Raw genomic sequence first — 20,544 nt, 5'->3', positions numbered from 1 at the left:
ATGTAAATTCCATGACAGTGGGGAACTTACCAGTCTGCTCACTGCCAGGTCCTTAAAGCTTACACCAGTGCTTGGCACACACACAAAATATGTACTCAATAAGCATTTTTTGAGTGAATGAATGAATGGTTTTTAAGGAAAGGAAGCCACAATTCCTACGGAGCGGCTGTACTCGGGGCGTCCCAGGAGGGGGGTGGGTATGTCCTCCTTGTGTTACAGGAGTAAGGAAAGGCATTGCCACGCGTGCCTGTCTGATAAACACAGGGGTGGAGCCAGAGGGATGATGAGAAAGGTGGTTTTACTACTGTGGGAGAAATGGGAGTGTGGACTAGAACAGAGACAGCAGACAGATGTAGCTAGCCCCTGGGAAGCATGAACTTGGCTTCTGCAGTGGGAATGGTAGCTCAGTGGCCTGGGATACACTAGTATAAATGTCTCATCCAGGGGCTCTGGGCTCAGATTCTGTGATTTCCTTAAATCTGACCACCTTTAGATTCTCTCTAGGCAATTTGAGCACTGGATAATGTCATTGTAAGCCCAATGTTAGATGAGAGAGAGAGGGAGAGAATCTAATTTATAGTGTTGCCTCCACTTGATATAACATTTAAACTCCTTAGAATACAAGCTTCCAGTTTTAATATTAACAAGTTCTGGTGATCTAATGTACAGCATGGTGATTATAGCTAATAATACTGCATTCTCTACCTGAATGTTGCTAAAGAAAGTAGATCTTAAATGTCCTCACCACAAAAAAGAAATGGAAATTATGTGATGGGATGGAGTTGTTAGCTGATGCTATAGTGGTAATCATTTTGTAATATATAAATGTATCAAATCAACATGTTGTATATCTTAAGCTTACACAATTTATATGTCAATTGTATCTCAATAAAGCTGAAAAAAATACAAGCTTCACAAAGTAACAAAATATTTAAACTCCTAGATCGATCAGAATTTTATTATATATTTTCCTCTGAAAAGATGCAGGAAAAATAAACCCACAATTTACTGGGTAATCAGGACTAGCCATATTTCCAAATAAACACTATTCTATTTCCTTTCTCTTTCCTTGGTTTTACCTCTTGGAAAAAAATTCCATGTTACATGATAATTTTGTTGCCACTTGGTATATTTATTCTCTGCAGTTAATAAACATGTTGAATGTATTTTACTGAAACCTGCAAAAAGAATGTGAAAAGTATCCTAAGCCCTTAAATTAAATAATCCTGAGCCCAGACTGAGGTATTTAAATTAATCTTTAACTAAGCAAACCCGAGCTTATCAGTCTGCACTTCCCTTGAGTGAATAGGTCAAACATTGTGCAGCTAGTATTTGCAAATAACCTGGGATCTTTAGGGCAAATGTATTGTGTCATGGTTTCCACTATCACCAGGAGAAACAATAGCACGTTGTCCTAGGTATTATAATTGCAAATTGAATGAAAGCAGGAAGATGGATCATGATTGTGTTATAGTCTTAAAATTTGTGCCTTTTCTCCAAAAGTTTTATCTTTTCTTTCCTTTTCCCTTTCCCTTTCTTTTTCTTTTTCCTTTCCTCTCCTCTGCTTTCCTTCCTTCCTTCCTTCCTTCCTTCCTTCCTTCCTTCCTTCCTTCCTTCCTTCCTCCCTCCCTTCCTCCCTTCCTCCCTCTCTCCCTCCCTTCCTTCCCTCTTTCTTTCTTTCTCTTCTTTCTTTCTTTCTCTCTTTGTAACGAATGCTAATGCATCTGTTAAGAGTTGCAGGAGATTTATGTCTAGGTCATGAAAATGTTTACTGTTTTAAGTTAATGAAGTAAAATGCTAATCATTCCTAGGTTTTTGTAGACCTTAAAATGTAACGTTAGTATTAGGATATTCATTAAAATGTTCAAGTTACTATAAAATTTAGTCAGTTTTTAATTTCTGAAGGAAAACATGGATATATAAAATAAATAGGCATCATCTTAGGCTAGAGTTTTAGGTTATTAACTCACTAAACCTTTGACCAAGATGGCAAATATGTAATTGCATTGTTGAGCTCAATGCTTCCTCACACTGTGGGATGTCACTCGTTAGACAATTATGAAATCAACTTAGTGAATAAGGAGTCACAACAAACAAAATGAAAGAATAGACTAGAACAGAACGGCTATGATTGCATTACAGGTGTGAGATTTCTTAATGGGATGAACTTGTTCTAAAATTAGGTTGTAGTGATGATTGCACAATTCCATGAATATATTAAAAACCACTGAATCGTGTACTTTAAATCTTTTTTTTTTAAAGATTATTTATTTATTTATTTGAGAGAGAGAGAGCAGGAACACAAGCAGGGGGAGTGGGAGAGGGAGAAGCAGGCCTCCTGCCGAGCAGGGAATCCGAAGTGGGGCTTGATCCCAGGACCCTGGAATCATGACCTGAGCCAAAGGCAGAAGTTTAATGACTGAGCCACCTTTAAATGGGTGAATTTTATGGTATACGAAATATACCTCAATAAAACTGTTAAAAAAGGAAAAAAAAGTACTGTTTCGAGATGTTGTTTTGTTAAATGTGTTTTGGAATTTGGGACATGGTCAAAAAAGTTTGAAAGGTGCTGTTCTAATCCCACTAGCAAATGGAAACTTAAAGTATTGCAGCTGAAACAATTGATATACGGGTATACTTATATACCAGGCACTAGAATGTCACAGTGTCGTTGAAATGTATCAGCAAACGCAGGAGCAAGGCTGCCCTGACTGGGATGCTACCTGTCTCCACAGCGAGCATCATGTGAGGTCGGCTGCAGGAGTGCTGAAGGTGCATTCGAGGAGGAAGCGCTAGGTAAGCAGACATATGCAACAGTTACTAAAAATCCTCGACACCACTCTAGGGGCCTGTGCTCATGTAAGGAGAACGAGTCATCTCTTAAAATATTTAGACTTCTATATCTCAGCAGTGTAAAAATATATAAATATAATTTCAAATGTGGAAGCCATTGTGATAGAAACTCAGCAAGACTCTTCTTTCAGAGCAAAATAGGGGGAGCACAGCACCTGACTAAGGTTTAGAATTTGAGATTTTTGCCCTCAGTTCAGTAAGTGAAATCACTTCTGTCTTAATGAAAGAGATGACTATGGATCTTAAGCAGACTTGATGTCAGGAAATGCCACTATTTTAATGAACTGAAAGCACAGGAATATTTTATTTAATGTGCTTTTAATTATTCAGCTACTAGCTAGTCAATGGAGCACCTATGATATGCATGGCTCCCTACAAGGCTTAGGAAATTTACTGCAAGTATAGAAGCGATGCTTCTTGCTTTCAGATTTTGAGTAAGTAGGGTACTAAGCTGTATGTCTTCAGCTCCCTCTGTCTGATTTCAGAGCAGGTTGGGTGTTGTCTAAATGGCTTTGTCCTAGTATATTAATTCTCTAGTGGTTTCTGAAGGACCAACTCTTTGATAAGTCACAGCCTCAATGTTAGTAGCTTTCTTTTCCAGAATTTCCAGGGTCTTCCTCCCACTAAGAGATAGATAGTTCCTTCCAGACTGGGAAATGATCGATTCTTCCATAAGCTGTAGTCTTTGTTTCGATGGCTTGCACCTTGCTCTCAGTGGCTGATGGAAAATGGGGGGATCTTGTCTTGCTGTCCTGATTTGCTTCTGTCTTTTAGACAGAACCCCTTGACATTTCTGTGGAGAGACAGTGATATTACATTCTTTTCCTACTGTGTAGTGGGAGTTAGCTATGGATAGAATTTATATCCTATGGTTTCCAAACTGTGCACCGAGGTACCCCAGTGCATTACATCTACCTCATAGGAAGGGATGGGGCATTTTGAACATTCAAGGGAAACACAAGATAGTTGACAACTTCTGGACATCATTGGAAGTACTAGTTGGAGGTAGTTCATGGTATAAACAATGAAATGCACTACATTCCTTTCTATAGTATATCTTTGCAATGCTGAGTTTTTTGGTGATTGCTGTGATAAAAAGAAAGTACCATAAAAAACTCAATGTGGAACGGGAAATGGGGTTGGTGGTGCCCAATCTGATTATAATATTGAGAAATTGTGCTGTCCCCAATAGGCACACAGATCCCATTAGTGTGCAATTATTTTTATTTAAGGATTAAATACATATATTGTCTTTCAGTTTATGTGTGTTATTTCTTTCAAACATCTACTAAGTTGAAAGGACATGCATACTTAAGTTATAATACTTAATTAACGGAGCTGTTAGGTAATTCTTTTGGTCCAAGGAGTTATGAAAAAATTACTGAGAAACTAAAGATGCCAGAACTGAGAAAGTTTAGGAAACATTGATTTACATTCTTTTCTTATATTCCAAAGTTACACTACCATCTTAATTATATATTCTGTTAGAATACAAGTGTAATCAATGCTTTACTTAAAATTTCTCATTGACTATGGATCAATGTCTATAGATCATTAACAAATGAGATATACCAAGGCTAAATAAAGGCATATAAATAATATGCTTATAGACCATATCTTTAGTTTGTTAGAATGAATCCTTTTGCCCATACATCTAAGATCGTGTTTGTCTCTAACACATCTGGTACCTGGTCCATTTATCTGTGAGTCTGCTACATTATTCTATTTTAGATACCATCCATGTCTCTTTTCCACAGTGGAAATGGTAATAGTTAAGAATATATTAAAGTAAAAAAAACTATTATTTATTTATTTATTTATTTATTTTTTATGAGTCAGGCACTGATAAAAGTAATTTATAGGTATTAGCTCTTTTTGAGCTCAAAGGGATAAATACTATTATTATCCCCATTTTACAGATGAGAAAAATGAGGCACAAAGCATATATATATTTGCTTGGGGCCACATAGAAAGGGATCAACTTAAAGATGAACTAGAAAGGGAGTAACTTGATTTTAACCCTCTGATCTGACCAGAGTCTTTTCTTGTCCATTCAGCAGTGTGTTGAAAGTAGTATACAGATCAGTTCAGCTTCTCTTTCTCATTTAGTTAATTCTTATCCTGATATTTTAGAACAAACCTATCTGACCTCTGATTTTCCATACACATTGCCATGGCTTTGAAACACATATCTCCAGTTAGCTGTGAAGTTTACATTTACTTGCACTTACTCATATAACTCTGGTTCTTTTTGCCAAGTTCTCAACTTATGTTCTTTCTGATTCTTTTGGATCTTCTTCCTTACTCTGCTGACAGCTCCACACTGGACCCCTCTTTAAAGTGTCAGCCTTAAAAATAAAATAGCCAGTTATCTTACTAGCAAAAGGAGTTTATTTGGGAATAGCAAAGGAATTGTAATTCGGGACAAGCAAACCATAGGCAAGTCTGGAGAACAAAGGGAATGTCAGCTTTTATAGAAGAAAGGAGGAAATTGGGGAGGGTTGTTTTGAACAAAAGTTCACTGGACAAGAAAGAGAGCTCTAGGTTGTGGTGGTTTCTCATTGGCTGCAAGTGATGGTTAGTGCATTGTTGCTGGAGCACGGAGGGATCTTCCTTCTTTTTCTTAAAAAAAAAAAGAAAAAAAGATGAAATTCCCGTGTGAAAAATGTCCTCCTTGGCAAAATAATTCTTAACTTCCTTCTTTGTTCTACAGCCTGCAACCAGTGGTGAGTGGGTGAGAGAGCTCCCCCTTCAGGGCTTCCTGACTCCATTTTAAACCAGGTGTCCTTAATGTTTTGACAAAGGTTTCCCACAGACTATTGCAATCTCCGCTATTAGGTGTCTCACACCATAAAACAGGGGAAAAAAATGGAACTGTGCTTTGCTCGTATAGTTATAACAACTAAAAATGAACCATAATTAGAAGAATCAGCAGAGAAGTGTTGTGCTAAGGCTCTCTGGGCTAGAACCTCAGATGACAATGGCTTTCTTTTTTCTGGGTCACAGAGTATTCTGGTAGTATGGACTTCAATTAGTCCAGATTCAGTATCTATAGCGATCAGAATGGTGTCAACTTTTAACCAGAAGGAGAGAGGTCATGGAAGTTTGTATTTAGCCATTTTAAGCTTCTTACAAGAACTTATTATGTTTTCTCGACCAGAGTAGTCATTGTTATTTTAGAAAAGAAAGCTTATCCTCTAAGCTCAGGAACAAGGCAGGGATGCCTGCTTTTGTCACTTCTATTTAGCATAGTACAGGCAGGAAAAAGAAATAAGCCATCCAAATTGGAAAGGAGGAAGGAAGATTATCCTTGCTCACAGATAATATGATCTTACATGTAAAAAATGCTAAAGATAGCACAAAAAACCGTTAGAACCAATAAATTCAGCAAAGTAGCGGTATACAAAGTAAACACATGAAAATCAGTTGCATTTCTGTTTGCTAATAATGAACAATCTGTAAAGGAAATTAAGAAAGCAATTCCATTTACGATAGCATCAATAAGCATAAAATACTTAGGAACTAACTTAGCCAATCAGGTAAAAAACTTGTAAAATAAAAACTATAAAACATTTCTGAAACAAATTAAAAAAAGACTTAAATAGAGTCCCATATTCATGGATTGAAAGACAATACAGTTAAGATGTCAATGCTAACCCAAAGCAACCTACAGATTAATGTAATCCCTATCAAAATTCCAGTATCTTTTGTAGAAATAGATCCATTTGAAAATTCATATAGAATCTCAAGAGACCCCAAATCTTAAAGAGAAGAACAAAGCTGGATGACCCACACTTCCTGATTTTAAACTTATTGCAGTAATAAAGACAGACATATAGACAAATGGACTAGAATAAAGACTCCAGAAATAAATCCTGTATAGATGGTCAAATGATTTCTGACAAGGGTGCCAAGACTATTCAATGGGGAAAAGACAATGGGTGCTGGAAAAACTGGATATCCACATGCAAAAGAATAAAATTGGACCCTTACATAATATCATGAAAAAATTAACTCAAAATGGATTCATGGCCTAAATGTAAGACCTAAAACTATAAGCCTCCTGGAAGAAAAAATAGAGTAAAAGCAACTTTGGATTTGTCAATGACTTCTTGGATATGATACCAAAGGCACAGGCAATGAAGGAAAAAAATAGACAAATTGGACTTCATGAAAATTAAAAAAATATACACATCATCAGACACTATCAACAGAGCAAAAAGGCAACAATAGAATGGAAGAAAATATTTGCAAATCATATATCTGATAAGGGATTAATATCCAGAATATATAGACACCCCTAAAATTGAACAACCAAACAAACCAAACAATCCAATTCAAAAAATAGGCAAAGGACCTGAATAGATATTTCTCCAAAGAATATATACGAATGGTCAATAAGCACATGAAATGATATTCAACATCACTAACTGATTAGGGAAATGCAAATCCAAACTACAACTAAATACCACCTCACACTCATTAGAATTGCTACCTTTAAAAAACCCAGTAAAATAAAAGTTTTGATGAGGATGTGAAGCAGATGGAATGCTTGTGCACCATTGGTGGGAATGTAAAATGATAAAGCCTCTGTGGTAAACAGCATGATGGTTCCTCAAAAATTAAAGACAGAATTACCATAGAATCTAGCAATTCCACTTGTGTGTATATACTCAAAATAAAGCGGGTTCTTGAAGTGATATTTATACACTGATGTTATACACTTCTTGTTGAATTCACAATAGCTAACACATGAACGCAATCCAAGTGTCCATTGACAGGTGAATGGATAAGCAAAATTTGATATATACATACAATGGAATGTTATTCAGCCTTAAAAAGAAAGAAAATTGACACACGCTACAACATGGATGAACCTTGAGGACATTATGTTAAGTGAAATCAGCCTGTCACAAAAAGACAAATATTGTTTGATGCCACTTACATGATGTATTAGAGTAGTCAAAGTCATAGAGGCAAAAAGTAGAATGGTGTTTGCCAGGGGCTGGGGGGAGGCAGAGTGGGGAGTTAATGATTACTGGGTAGAGTTTCAGTTTTGCAAGATGAGAAGAATTCTGGAGATGAATGGTGGTTATGATTGCACAACAATAAAAACGTACTCAGTACCACTGAACACACTTAAAAATGGTTAAGATAGTAACTTTTATGTCATGTGTATTTTACCACAGTTAAAAATTGGGGGGAAAAAAGCAAGCTGAAGCATGATATCACTCACAATTTTGGAAGATAGAAAAAGTAAAGTAAAATAACTTCATCCCAGTGGAACATACCATTCCAAATTCTAGCCTTTTGTACGGGGCCTGGAAGTAGCAACAATAAATGTGTGTTACCAGTTGCAATGCTGAAGTAGGAAAAACGTTAAGGTTTGAAGCCGATGGCCAAGAAAGAATTCTTGAGACATCTTTGGTGCCAAAAGGTGGTTTTATTAAAGCACGGGGACAGGACCCGTGGGCAGAAAGAGCTGAGGGGTGGCGATTTATATGCTTTCAAGTGGGGAGGGGGTTAGGGATGGCATAAGTCTCTCCAGAATTTTAGAAGCAAGGTTTCCAGGACCTTGAGGGGGTTAACTATTGTTGGAAAAAAGGTCATTTATTACTGTCCACTAAAACCTTAGTTAAGAGACCCTCCATATGTATATCAGTGGGTCATATGCTTGGGGATGATTGCCAACATGTATCTTGGGGAGTAGAGATAAAGGAAGTTTCTAAAGGAATTTGTTTTTGTTAAAGAAGACCTACAGGATCCTGGGGGTCAGGCTAAGATTGCCTTTTGCCCTTAGCAAAGTGTCAGCATTGAGGCAGTTGAGTCCCTAGAGGAATGTCACTCTGCCTCTTTCAAGGACTTGCCAACGGGCTGTAAGCATTAAGGAAATTTAATAATTTTTCTTCTGCCTTTGTTTCCCACATCGACGTTACTAATGTTTAGAAGTCACAAAATACTTTACAATATGGAACAACTGAATATGGAATCCTTTGGAGTAGAATTACTTGTACATATAAAAATAATTTATTGACAAGATGAGCAATAGCAACAGGATTGTAGTGTAACATTTTAAAAATGTCTTGGGATACCTGCTCTGGAACAATAGATGGTTCTGTTATGTACCATACACGCCCCTGGCACCCACCTGTAAGGAAGTGGTAATCATAAGAGAAAACTGTACAATACTCTGTGTTGCTTGCCTGTAAAAAAAATGATGATAGTGAATTCTACGGGGAAAACAAGATGCCAGACTGTCTAGCTGATTTATAAAAATAAACCAGTTGAATATGTACATCATTTATTATTCGGGTAAGCTATTGTGGCAAGATGTAGTTGTAACAAGAGACTCCTGAGAGCCCGAGATGAAACAGACACCCTTTCTCCTGACTTGACAGAGGTGCATGGTGAATGAAGTCCTGTTTTCTCCCCAGAAAATGCCGATTTCCCCACCGCACCCTTTGCTTCTTCCATTGGAAGCCATGGTGTGACCTTACGATGGAAATCTGCCAACATTTCTGGAGTAAAATACATCATTCAGTGGAAATATGCACAACTTCCTGGAAGCTGGACTTATACTGAGGTATGAAAAGCTGCCTACGTACGTACACACAGGTTTTTTTCCCAAATTATTAAAAATGCCCAATTACTACGTATTATTATAGGTATAAAGACATTCTAGAGAAGATTCAAGTGTTAAGATGAATGGTTGGGTTAGATGAACTTTAATCTCTGCTACTCTGTAACATGTTGATGCTAAATCCTTTATTTTTGAGGAAAACATATTAGACATACATCTTGTTCCTTCAGCGCAGCGTCACCTAACCAACTACTCATATCATTGGTCATTTTCTGCCCACCCCACCTACAAGAATTCCAACTAGGATGGAGGGCAAGAAAGTCATCTAGGACTGTCTCTTTTAAGAAAGCATGAGCAAGGGGCACCTGGGTGGCTCAGTCGTTAAGCGACTGCCTTCAGCTCAGGTCATGATCCCAAGGTCCTGGGATCGAGCCCCGCATCGGGCTCCCTGCTCAGCAGAGAGTCTGCTTCTCCCTCTCCCACTCCCCCTGCTTGTGTTCCCTCTCTCGCCGTGTCTCTCTCTGTAAAATAAATAAAATCTTTAAAAAAAAAAAAAAAAAGAAAGCATGAGCAAGTTCAGAGGAAAATAGCCCCAAGACACTAAGTATATTAACATAGAAAAATTATTAAAGCCTTGAGGTAAATGCCAAATAACTGAATCCATAATTTTGCCAATTTGAGGAAGGAGAGACTTTGGGTGTGAATTATGCAGGCTGACATCTGGACGGCTCAGCTCCGAGCTCCAGGCCCATTTCTTCCGGGCTGGGAGGCCCGGGGTCACCCCATATCCAAGAAGTCCTGCACCTCTTACAAACTGATCTGCGATCTTGAGCCGCACTGTGTGGTGGTGATTCTGTAAACGCTAATTATTAATCTCTCCCTGACGTAGGCCGTGTCCAAGCTCTCATATGTGGTACAGCCCCTGCATCCCTTCACTGAGTATATTTTTCGAGTGGTCTGGATCTTCACAGCCCAGCTACAGCTGTATTCTCTGCCAAGTCCCAGTTACAGGACTCATCCTTATGGAGGTATAGTGTGTCCCTGTGGCTCATGAAATAAGGAGATTATTCCAAAGCTTTAGTTTAGTTTGGTTCTATTTTAAATAATGAAATAAATTATTCCTTCATCAATTGATCCGTTCAGTAACTGAGTACCTAACCATATGCCCCGTAGCATTCTAGGTGCTCAGCATGTCTCTATGATCAATACCAAACTCCCTGGTCTTGCGCAGCTCAGCTTTTGGTGGAGGAGACATACTCTAAGCAGTAAGCATAATAAATAAGGAAAGCACGCTGTAAGTGGGAAAGTGCTGTGTACAATGTTAAGAGGGACATTTTGAACAGGGTCTGTCCGTTAGGGGCTTGCAAATGGGGCGTAGGGGTGAAGGACAGTCAGGTTGCAGAATAAGCCTCAATAAGCAGTTAGCAGTTAAGGACAGTTTTTAAGCAGAGAAGTAATTGTTTCACATACTTCTGAAAAAGATAGTTTTGGCAGCTACGCCTAAGATGGATTGAGGGAATGAGGGAATCAGATTGGAAAGCACAGAGGGAGAGCAGTCCGCCTGGAGGTTATGATAATACTTGGACATTTTATCAGACATGATTTAAAAAAAACTGCACCTACCTTGGAACATTTTCTGATTTCTTCTTTTGAAGATGTGACTTCCATGCTGGGAAAAGGGGTCTAACCTAGAGCATTTTAGGGGAGTGCATGCGTGGGGCAGACACTGAAGGAGAGTTATGTGGTTCCCTTACCCTCAGGGTTAGCTGACTGGACCTGCGGGGATGTATTCCAGACCAGGTGTTAGATGTCCCGACCCATCAGTTCTGGAGATTTGGCAGTGTGCACAGAGCCTCACCTTGGACTAGGCTGTGGACAGTTGAACAGCTGAGGAAGCTAGTGACGGCATTTTCCCCTTTCCCTGATTCATGCTCGCTTACTGCTTATCAGATTTTAGGCTGTGTGTGGCCACCTCTGCTGATTACTCCCTGACCATCCTCCAAAGCTTGGGTCAGACACTGGCTAGGGCAATATTTGAAATGTTCCAGATCAGAGTGGAATACGTGGATCCTTCTTTGTTCAAAGCAATGCCTCATGTATTCCAACAGTGCTGGGACATTTTCTGATGCTGGAGAGATAATATGATCCAGGGCCCATGGCGGCCCATGGCTAGTCAAATCAAAATAATGAAGAAGGCAAATTTTGTTTTCCAGTTCTGGGCTTTTCTCCTGGATTTGCAAACCCTCATGCCCTCCATGTATTCCAGACCTACTCTGGATATCCTTTCCATGGATAGCACCTCATTCCTCAATTCCTTCTCACTTTTCTAGCCACATTAAAACTTATAGTTACCTGTTTTGTATTCCATGCCTCATGTCCCTCTCCTCCTTTCGTGATGGGAAATGTATGATTTAGATGGTATTATTACCTTTTAATCGAGGCCCTTATGAAGATAATTTCTTAACCAAGGAGAATGGTTAATAGGCAAGGAATATCGTGCCCACCCTGACTGGCCTTTCAGGGAGGATTTTTGTGGGAGAGATTTGGACAATAATCACAGCTTACCATGTAGGTGGCATGCAACCTGCTCGAAGTGGAGCAGAGCATGTCTGGGTCTGAGCATTGACCCTAAGGAATTAGGTTTTTTGACATCCTGCTTCTAATTAGTGAAAGATGATTCGTACCCCTCCGTTCACCAAGGTGACTGAGTGCAGGGAGCAGAAGAGTCGACACAGTGATGTTTGTGTTTGCCAAAGACTGGTCTGAGAGTTGAGGAGGAATCATATTGGAGAAAGGCTGAGAGATCAATAAACAGCCTTTTAAAAACTCATCCAATGTGAAGGCTGCACTGTCTTAATTTCTACCAACTCTCCCGAGTCAGGAGTGATGCAGAACATTTGCCAAAAGTATTCAGAGGGAGGGAAGTCCACACGAGAACAAAGTGACGTCAGAGTGTGTCTTTCTACAGGAAGAGGAAATGAAAGGGTGGGTTTAGGGGGTGGGAGGTATGAAAAGTAGGTGGAGGCAGGAATGGCAGACAGGCTGTTAGATCATTTGTTTTTCTTTCTGTTCTTTGCTACTTAGGTAGCTTCTCAAGTCTATGAGTGAATGCTTAATTAATGAATGCATGTTCCTTTAATCCGTCTCAAGGGAGAGGGTAGTGCTAAAGCACAGTGAACTTGGACTCTAAGGGACCTTGGGCGCCATGGGAAGGAACATACGTCTGGGTGTCAGCAAGAGGGAAGCACACTGTTCTAAGTCCGGCTTATCTGAGCCTGCATCTTCAACTGGAACTGGTCAGGCTATAGCAAGCGCTCCAGTGAGTGAAAAGGCCCAGGATTTACTTCTTTCAACTCCTGTTAATCATTGACTACGGTTTTGTTACAGATTCTCTTCTCCTTCCTAGCCGGGTTCCACCCCACAGTTTCAACTCACTCAGGTCTCTGGAGACTTCTGATAACTTTTTTCTAGAATATTTATCCTATTTGCCTACCTGCACCTTCATAAATTATATGCAAGGAAAATAACACTTGGTAGAGTCCCTTAGGAAAGTAGCCAGCTGGTCTCATTTAGGGATCAAGAGTTGCAGCTCCTAGATATCTTACCGCCTTCTCTCTATCACTTATTTTGAATATTAATGAAAATATTTAATTTACACTTCAAAAAACAAGACTTTTTTCCCTGTGCTATTTACATTTGTTGCTTGTACATCTTCCTGCTTACCATGTCACCATTACATCTTCTAGTTCCTGAGACTGCTCCTTCCATTAGAAATATTGAGAGCTCGAGTCCCGACACCGTGGAAGTCAGTTGGGCTCCACCCCAATTCCCAGGAGGACCAATTTTGGGTTATAACTTAAGACTGATCAGCAAAAATCAACAATTAGATTCAGGGACACAGAGAACCAGTTTCCAGTTTTACTCCACTCTGCCAAATACCACCTACAGGTAAGAATTAAGTGGGGCAAGGAAGATGTAGCCAGCATGGCCGTAGGCATAATCATTATTTAAGACATATGGCCCCAAAGTCGTTTAAATGTATTTGGAAAACTCCCATTGACTTTGTGCTGTTGGGTTGATGTTATCGTAGTTTTCCTCAAGTTTGTGTCTGTTAGACTACAGTGTCCTAAGCAAAAACATTCTGAAGTATTTCTGTTATATTCAGAGGATCCTTATAAATAGGCACCAATAAAGATATCATAAACACCATAAATACCATTTTTTCATTTAACCCAACATGAAAAAAGTAAGGAAGTGAAATTCTGTTAGTGGTATTTTTTTATTAACCATTAGGGGGATTATTTTATTATTGTTAGCTTTTCCAGCATTTACCAAGGCCTCTTTAAATTAGGGTAGGGATGGGGGTCATGCAGATAGCAGAGTTCAGTTTTTGACCTCTGTGACCCTGAACTGTTCTATGCAGAATGCAAACAAGGATGTGATTGATGGTCATCTCAGTGCTGAGCAGTGGGACTGAGTAACTAGATACGTGCATGGCCACATTGTTCTTTAAATAGAAGTATTATTGCTCCTTCTCTTTTTATCTCATGTTCACACCATGCCATGTGAAACACATCTCTCTAAATTGTTTTTGGAATAGGTTTTCCATTGCAGCAGTAAATGAAGTTGGTGAGGGGCCAGAAGCAGAATCTAGTATTACCACTTTATCCTCAGCAGGTACAGCCTGGGAATGCCCCTTCTGTTACTTGGGAACTGAGGGGGTGGCAAGGGTGGGTTCAGATCTCAGAGTCCTGGTTCATCTGGTTGATCCCAAGAACCCCACCTCTTCTGCCCAAATCAACATTGTCTTTTGGTACTTGGTAAGCTCCTATTTTAAATGAATCCCATCCAGTATTTGACAAATAGAAGTTATTGGACCCAAAGGTTTTAAATTAGAATTTAGGAATTTCAAAATTAGAATGAAAAATTTAGGGATTAAAAAAAAATGGCCTCATACAAAGCCTTAGTTTCAGATGAAATCACTAGTGATTGTGACTCACATTAAACGCTTAGGTATACATGTAATCTTTTTGCCCTCACCCCCATTTTGTATTATGTATCATCATTTAATACATATCAGATATCTTTTTTTTTTAAAGATTTTATTTATTTATTTGACAGAGAGAGACATAGCGAGAGCAGGAACACAAGCAGGGGGAGTGGGAGAGGGAGAAGCAGGCTTCCCGCAGAGCAGGGAGCCCGATGTGGGGCTCGATCCCAGGACCCTGGGATCATGACCTGAGCCGAAGGCAGACGCTTAACGACTGAGCCACCCAGGCGCTCCTATCAGATATCTTTTTATTCCATTCTCCTTCAGGTTTTTAAATATATCTGGACTTAATAATTTACATTTTACCATTTTGAATATTCAATCTACCAAGTTAGCTTTTGTTATATTTTGAAGTATTATTTTTTTTTCATTTTGGCATTTGAATGATTGCCTGAGAGATTAAATACTTACCGTATGATACCTGTATGGAAAAAATAATAAATGAAAATGCTTTCTAAGAAGCACTGGAAATATTCTGGGGACACGAGTAGGAGTCTTGAACAACACAGAAAGATTCAGAATTCTAGGAGTCTGTTTTCTATTTTCGCCAGAATCCCATTTGCTGAATGGACGGCCCCTTCCCCTAATGTGCACCCGTCTATGTGTATTGAGTGTTGTCTATCACCAGCCTTTGGTTTTTTGGCTGTTACTGGACTCTAGGAAAGGAGAGGCATTTTTGTTATGCAAGAAGCATCCGAAGGATGTGTTAAATATAGAGCAGGTTTAAGGTTGTTGTTACTGCAATTACTGCGTAACTTTTGTTAATTGCCCTTCACTGACGCACCCTGCATCAGTCTCCGACTGAGTGGGATGTCAAGCAGAGTCCTGCAGTCCTCAGATTTCATTGCTCTAAGGACTTTTCTCTGGCCTCCAAGGGAGAGAGAATTGAAGACAAAACAGAGACAACCAGTGTCTGTCTGGTGTTATGCAACAGCCCAGTCTGGCCTGGGCTGGACCACCTCCACCGAGCAGCCACATTCTCATGGCTGTGGGTAATGAGCTGAGCTCCTGAGGGTGCAAGGCTGTTGAGAGCAGTGATCCCTTATGTGGTGTTATTTTGGGGGTCTTTCGGGGCACATACATATAAAGCCTACTTGGCTGACACTGTACTTCCCACCCCCAATCGTGGAATAATGTGAGATATGTTGCAGTTGAAATGCCCCCGCAGCCTTCAGAGAAAAATCCGACCAGCCTCGTTCGATCGTTAGTTGCCTTGCTTTGAAGGATGGTAATGGTTTTTTTGTGTGTTGATGTGCATGTGGTTGGTCTGCCTATAAATCATGTTATTGTTTTAGTTCAAGAAGAGGAACAGTGGCTCTTTTTATCCAGAAAAGCTTCTCTAAGAAAGAGATCTTTAAAACATTTAGTAGATGAAGCACATTGCCTTCAGTCAGATGCTACACACCATAATATTACAGGTCAGTATGATCGGAAGAAATGTTTCCTTAGTGTGGAAAAAAAAGACCCAGACTGACTTCTATTTTAAACTCCTTATTAAAAATTAAAGAAATAAATTTTCTGTCATGTAAGGTTCTTTTTGGTTGTGATATCATAACACGCATGTATTTGCATGGTTCTTCTAGGAATATCGGTTAATGTCCACCAGCAAGTCGTTTATTTCTCAGAAGGGACTCTCATATGGATGAAAGAGGCTGCCAACATGTCTGATGCGTCTGACCTGAGAGTTTTTTACAAAGGTTCAAGATTAATTTCTTCCATCTCCGTAGACTGGCTTTATCAGAGAATGTATTTCATCATGGATGAACTGGTGAGTCTGAGGATTTAAAGTGAATAATTGGATATCGACACTCACGTGCATATCTTGATATATCTGTAGGTAAACATAATTCTTTCACTCAGTAAATACTCAGTGAGTATTTACTAAGTTTTACACACTAGGTTAGCCCTGAGTCATAGATCTGGTCTTTAGGAAGGTCTGGACTTTACCTAAGACAGTCCTGACCTACTGTTAAATCATCTTTATTTGTGATTTTTCAAAGCCATGGGTTTATTCTATTAATGATGATTCATTTTTCATAAGAGAGTGGTGGTGTCTGGTGTCTGTGCTATCAGTAGCTGATTAAAATCAGCTGTGAGCATTTTAAATTATATAATAACCAAGGGTAACTTTAGTAGTCTCTGAAAATACAGTGTTATTGAAATCTTTGAGAAAACGGTCCTGCTGTGTTTCAACTTTCCTTCTTTCAAAAGGACAGGCCTATTACAATCACCATGGCCGGAAGCCCATAAACTTGGATACAGCTTACATTTTAACAAATAGTTGAAGGGTGGGCCAGCTCAGTCGATAGAGCATATGACTCCTGATCTCAGGGTTTTAAGTTCAGGCCCCATGTTGGGTGTAGAAATTACTTTAAAAAAAAAAAAAAGGAAAAAAAATCTTAAAAAAAAAATTTGATTAGTTCCACAAGCCAGGAAAATAGGTATTTGTATTTCACTGGTGTAAACAGGATGCACATTCATTAGGATATGGGATATAAAACTGACTTTTATGAGTTTTGTGGGGTTTTTTTTATACTTTGAAAAGAGGTCAGTGACTAGCACAATTCTAAGCACAGAACAGATGCTCAGGAAATACTTATTCTTAGAGAGGGGGTGGGGGTGGGGGATGCATTAAAAAATAAAAAAAGAAATACTTGTTGGCCAAACTGAATACAGACAGACACTGATCCACGGATGCATGCTTGATTCTCTAGGCGTATGTCTGTGATTTAGGAAACTGCTCGAACATTGAGGAAATTACTCCTCCCTCAATTACCGCACCTCAGAAAATTGTGGCTGATTCGTACAATGGGTAAGTGTTAGCCTTATAACCGTGAGTTCTCTTCCGTGGCAAGAATCTTTGGGAAACTTGCTTGATAGAACCAGAGGAGCCAACCTATGTATCTCATTTCAAATGTAATTAAATCTAGGCAAAGTTTGCATTCTATAGAGCCACAAGGAAATTTCTTGCAAACTTGATCCACAACTTCTCAAGTTGAGTAGATTTTCCTCTCCTTCACAGTAAAATATGGGTAGGTGGGAAAGATCTCAAGTTGAGTAGATTTTCCTCTCCTTCACAGTAAAATATGGGTAGGTGGGAAAGATCTCTTCTCTGGGTCTCAGGGATCTAGGTTCCAGTCCTGGAGTTGTCATTATTTTATGGCATGACTCCGGGTCTCATTGCCTCCTCGGTGCTCCCCATGGAGTCCTTCCTGCCTGTGACTCCTCCTTCCATTTTACTGTTTCTTTTGCTGAGCAATTCAGCACCAGTTCATTTCCCTGGTCCTGTCCTCAGACCTCTCAGAGGCGGCTGGTTACCAAGAACGCTGCTTTTGCCCATCTTCGGACATAGGTGTTGATGGTTAATAACAAGTGAAAATTTCCCATTTTAAATAACTATTCCCCCCCCGCCAAATAAAATGGACTCATTTTAGCTCAGCTGTCCTGCTTAAATTGCGGTCTGACTTGGAGCAAGTAACTGTGCCTGTGACTTTTCCTTTGTCTGTTCGTATGTGGAACATAACAATGCTTGCCCAGTTGTGTTATTTTGAGGATGAAATGAAGTATTCCCTGTGAATATATTGTGTGATCTCCAAATATACATAAATGTGAAGGATGAAAACACAGAAAATTATTTTGGCGATATTATTTCTCAAATGTGACCAGAGAATGATAGCTAATAAGCAAGGCCAAGTTTATAAGATGAAGTTTTTTTCTTTCCTGTCAGATAAAATTGTTTTCCTTTTGAATGAAAAAAATATATATATATAGCCCATGACATTTTTTATTTTTCATGAATTGATCTTTTTTTTTTAGAAGATTTTATTTATTTATTTGAGAGAGAGAGAGAGAGTGCAGAAGCTGGGGGGGAGAGGCGGAGGGAGAGGGAGAAGCAGGCTCCCCACTCAGCAGGGAGCCCGACGCAGAGCTCGATCCCAAAACCCTGGGATCATGACCTGAGCCAAAGGCAGACGCTTAACTGACTGAACCTCCCAGGTGCCCCAATGAATTGATCTTAAAAAAAAAAAAAGGTTGCTCATTATTGCTCTGAAATCAAGTTTTCTATTGACATTCATTCATAATTCACTAGGTACTTATTTTGTCTTACTTTGTCTTATTTTGTCTTGATACTTAAGTTTGCATGAATTACTGATTCAAGAATATGTTTTACAAACACTGCATTGTAGGGTGAGTCCTTTGGACTCCCTGGATCTTATTTTTCTCATTTGTAAAAGTGTAAGATCCTATGAGATGGAACTTTGCTGCTGGCATTTACCCAAAATGACTCATTTTATAAATAAACTTAACCCACTAAATAAATAATAGTAAATATATTTATAATATTACATATAATAAATATAACAAGGATAATAAACTTCACCCCCTCAATCAGTCACTCAGAATGCATCCCAGTGAAGTCTCTGGTGGCTCTTTATTCCATTAGATAAAATTGATTTGTGCTTAGATTTTGAAATGTGACTAGAAATGATAATGATAATATTAATTGGTGCCTCTAAGTGTATTACTTCCAAAAATTCATTTAATTCTTGTTCAACTGTATGAAGTAGGTACTTTTATTATCTCAGCTTTATGGATCGGAAAGTAAACACAGCTTAGTAATTGCTCAAGATCACGCAGCTCTTTTGCTGTGGAGCCAGTATTTGTCTTCCAGGGCCTGTCTTCTAATCATCTCCTACACCAATAGCGTTTCTGTAAAAATCAGCATATACCTTTTAGCAGCACTTTGTATATAGTGTCCCTAAGGAATGCCAGATGTGTGAATCACTTATTCTCCTGGCATTAGAAGTGGTTTCCTCTGTGCTGTTATTTTGCACCATTGAATTATTCACTCACTGAGTTTGTACTTACTCTAAACCTCTTCCCTTCTTCCCCTACCCTGCTTCTTCTCCTTCTCACCTCTGCCCTCTTCCCTCCGCAGCCTGGCTCTGTGCACCTTCCCTCTCCTTTCTTTACCCTCCAAAGTGGCAACGAGGGTTAAACACCTGTCCTCTCTCTGCTGCAGCCCAAGGATTGTAATCTTCACCCCAAATCTTCTTCCTCTTGTCTACTCTGAAGTCCCTCTATGTTCCATTAATAGCTTTGAACTTGGGAAACTAAAGCAGAAAGTTAAGAGCCAAGTTGTTTCTGCTTTTTGCCTGCTACAACCCTCTCTTAAGAAAAAGAACATAGGTTCACATCTCAACATGGAGTTTATATTTCAGGATATTATTGTAGCACAGGGGTCGAGCATATTGATAAAGATTTGGAACAGTCATCAAGGAGAACAAGGGTGGGACTGAATAGGACAAGGAAAATAATTTGACAGTTGTGATGAGAGGTTGGAATCCTGTCAATCCATGGGGCTGTGATAAGAAAGATTTGCTAAGCAGAAGTATACTTTTCTTTTCTTTTTTTTTTTTTTTGAGAGAGGAAGAGAGGGATGGGCTGGGGCAAAGGGAGAGGGAGAGAGAGAATCTTAAGCAGTCTCCGTGCCCGATGTGGAGCCCAACTCAGGGCTTGATCTCATGACTCTGACCAAAATTAAGAGTCAGATGCTTAACTGACTGAGCCCCCAGATGCCCCAGCAGAAGTGTACTTGTGTTAGCATCTGTCTCCATGATCACAAATTCTAAATTAGCTTCATCCAAATTAACAGTTTTATGTTTTAGTTAAAATTCTATTTGTAGATTTGGTTTATCAATGAAATATTTTGGTGGTGTTTTCTGTTTCATTATTAAAAATCCACATGTACTATTACCATGAGATTTGGCTCCAAATTAGGTGGTTTATTTTACAAAATTCTTCCACTGGCTTCTTCTAACTGCTGGGTGGTCCATCCCAGCTGTTTTGCTGTCTTGTGGGATATTTCTTCATGATTTATAAAATGGTAGCTCTATTGTCCCACTTAACTATAAATATTAAAAAAAAAAACCTAGTCCACTACAAAATGCAAGGTAGTTTTGCTAGATATTTATAGCGAAATAATAAGTGGTTTTAAAAATAGGTTAAACGTTTTTGCTTTCTTCTATTTTATCCTTCACAAAGCATGGGAAAATGTATA

At 39.1% G+C, this 20,544-nt stretch overlaps 1 protein-coding gene across 1 annotated transcript in view; it reads left to right on the top strand.

Annotated features, from left to right (window-relative positions):
* The window catches only part of ROS1 (ROS proto-oncogene 1, receptor tyrosine kinase), a 102,438-nt gene that overhangs the window by 10,791 nt on the left and 71,103 nt on the right, over positions 1-20,544 (top strand). Inside the window, exons 5-12 of the mRNA XM_081829369.1 lie at positions 2,736-2,796; positions 9,288-9,436; positions 10,323-10,461; positions 13,180-13,381; positions 14,034-14,110; positions 15,779-15,901; positions 16,067-16,251; positions 17,198-17,295. Of these exons, the coding sequence (XP_081685495.1) occupies positions 2,736-2,796; positions 9,288-9,436; positions 10,323-10,461; positions 13,180-13,381; positions 14,034-14,110; positions 15,779-15,901; positions 16,067-16,251; positions 17,198-17,295 (1,034 nt within the window). The remainder of the gene's footprint in view (positions 1-2,735; positions 2,797-9,287; positions 9,437-10,322; positions 10,462-13,179; positions 13,382-14,033; positions 14,111-15,778; positions 15,902-16,066; positions 16,252-17,197; positions 17,296-20,544) is intronic.

This window comes from Leptonychotes weddellii, chromosome 8 (genome assembly GCF_054177405.1).
Source record: "Leptonychotes weddellii isolate Sample4059 chromosome 8, ASM5417740v2, whole genome shotgun sequence".
In the NCBI taxonomy this organism is placed as follows: domain Eukaryota; kingdom Metazoa; phylum Chordata; class Mammalia; order Carnivora; family Phocidae; genus Leptonychotes; species Leptonychotes weddellii.
Note: the sequence above shows the minus strand (reverse complement) of the source record. Positions and strands in the feature narration are given on the sequence as shown.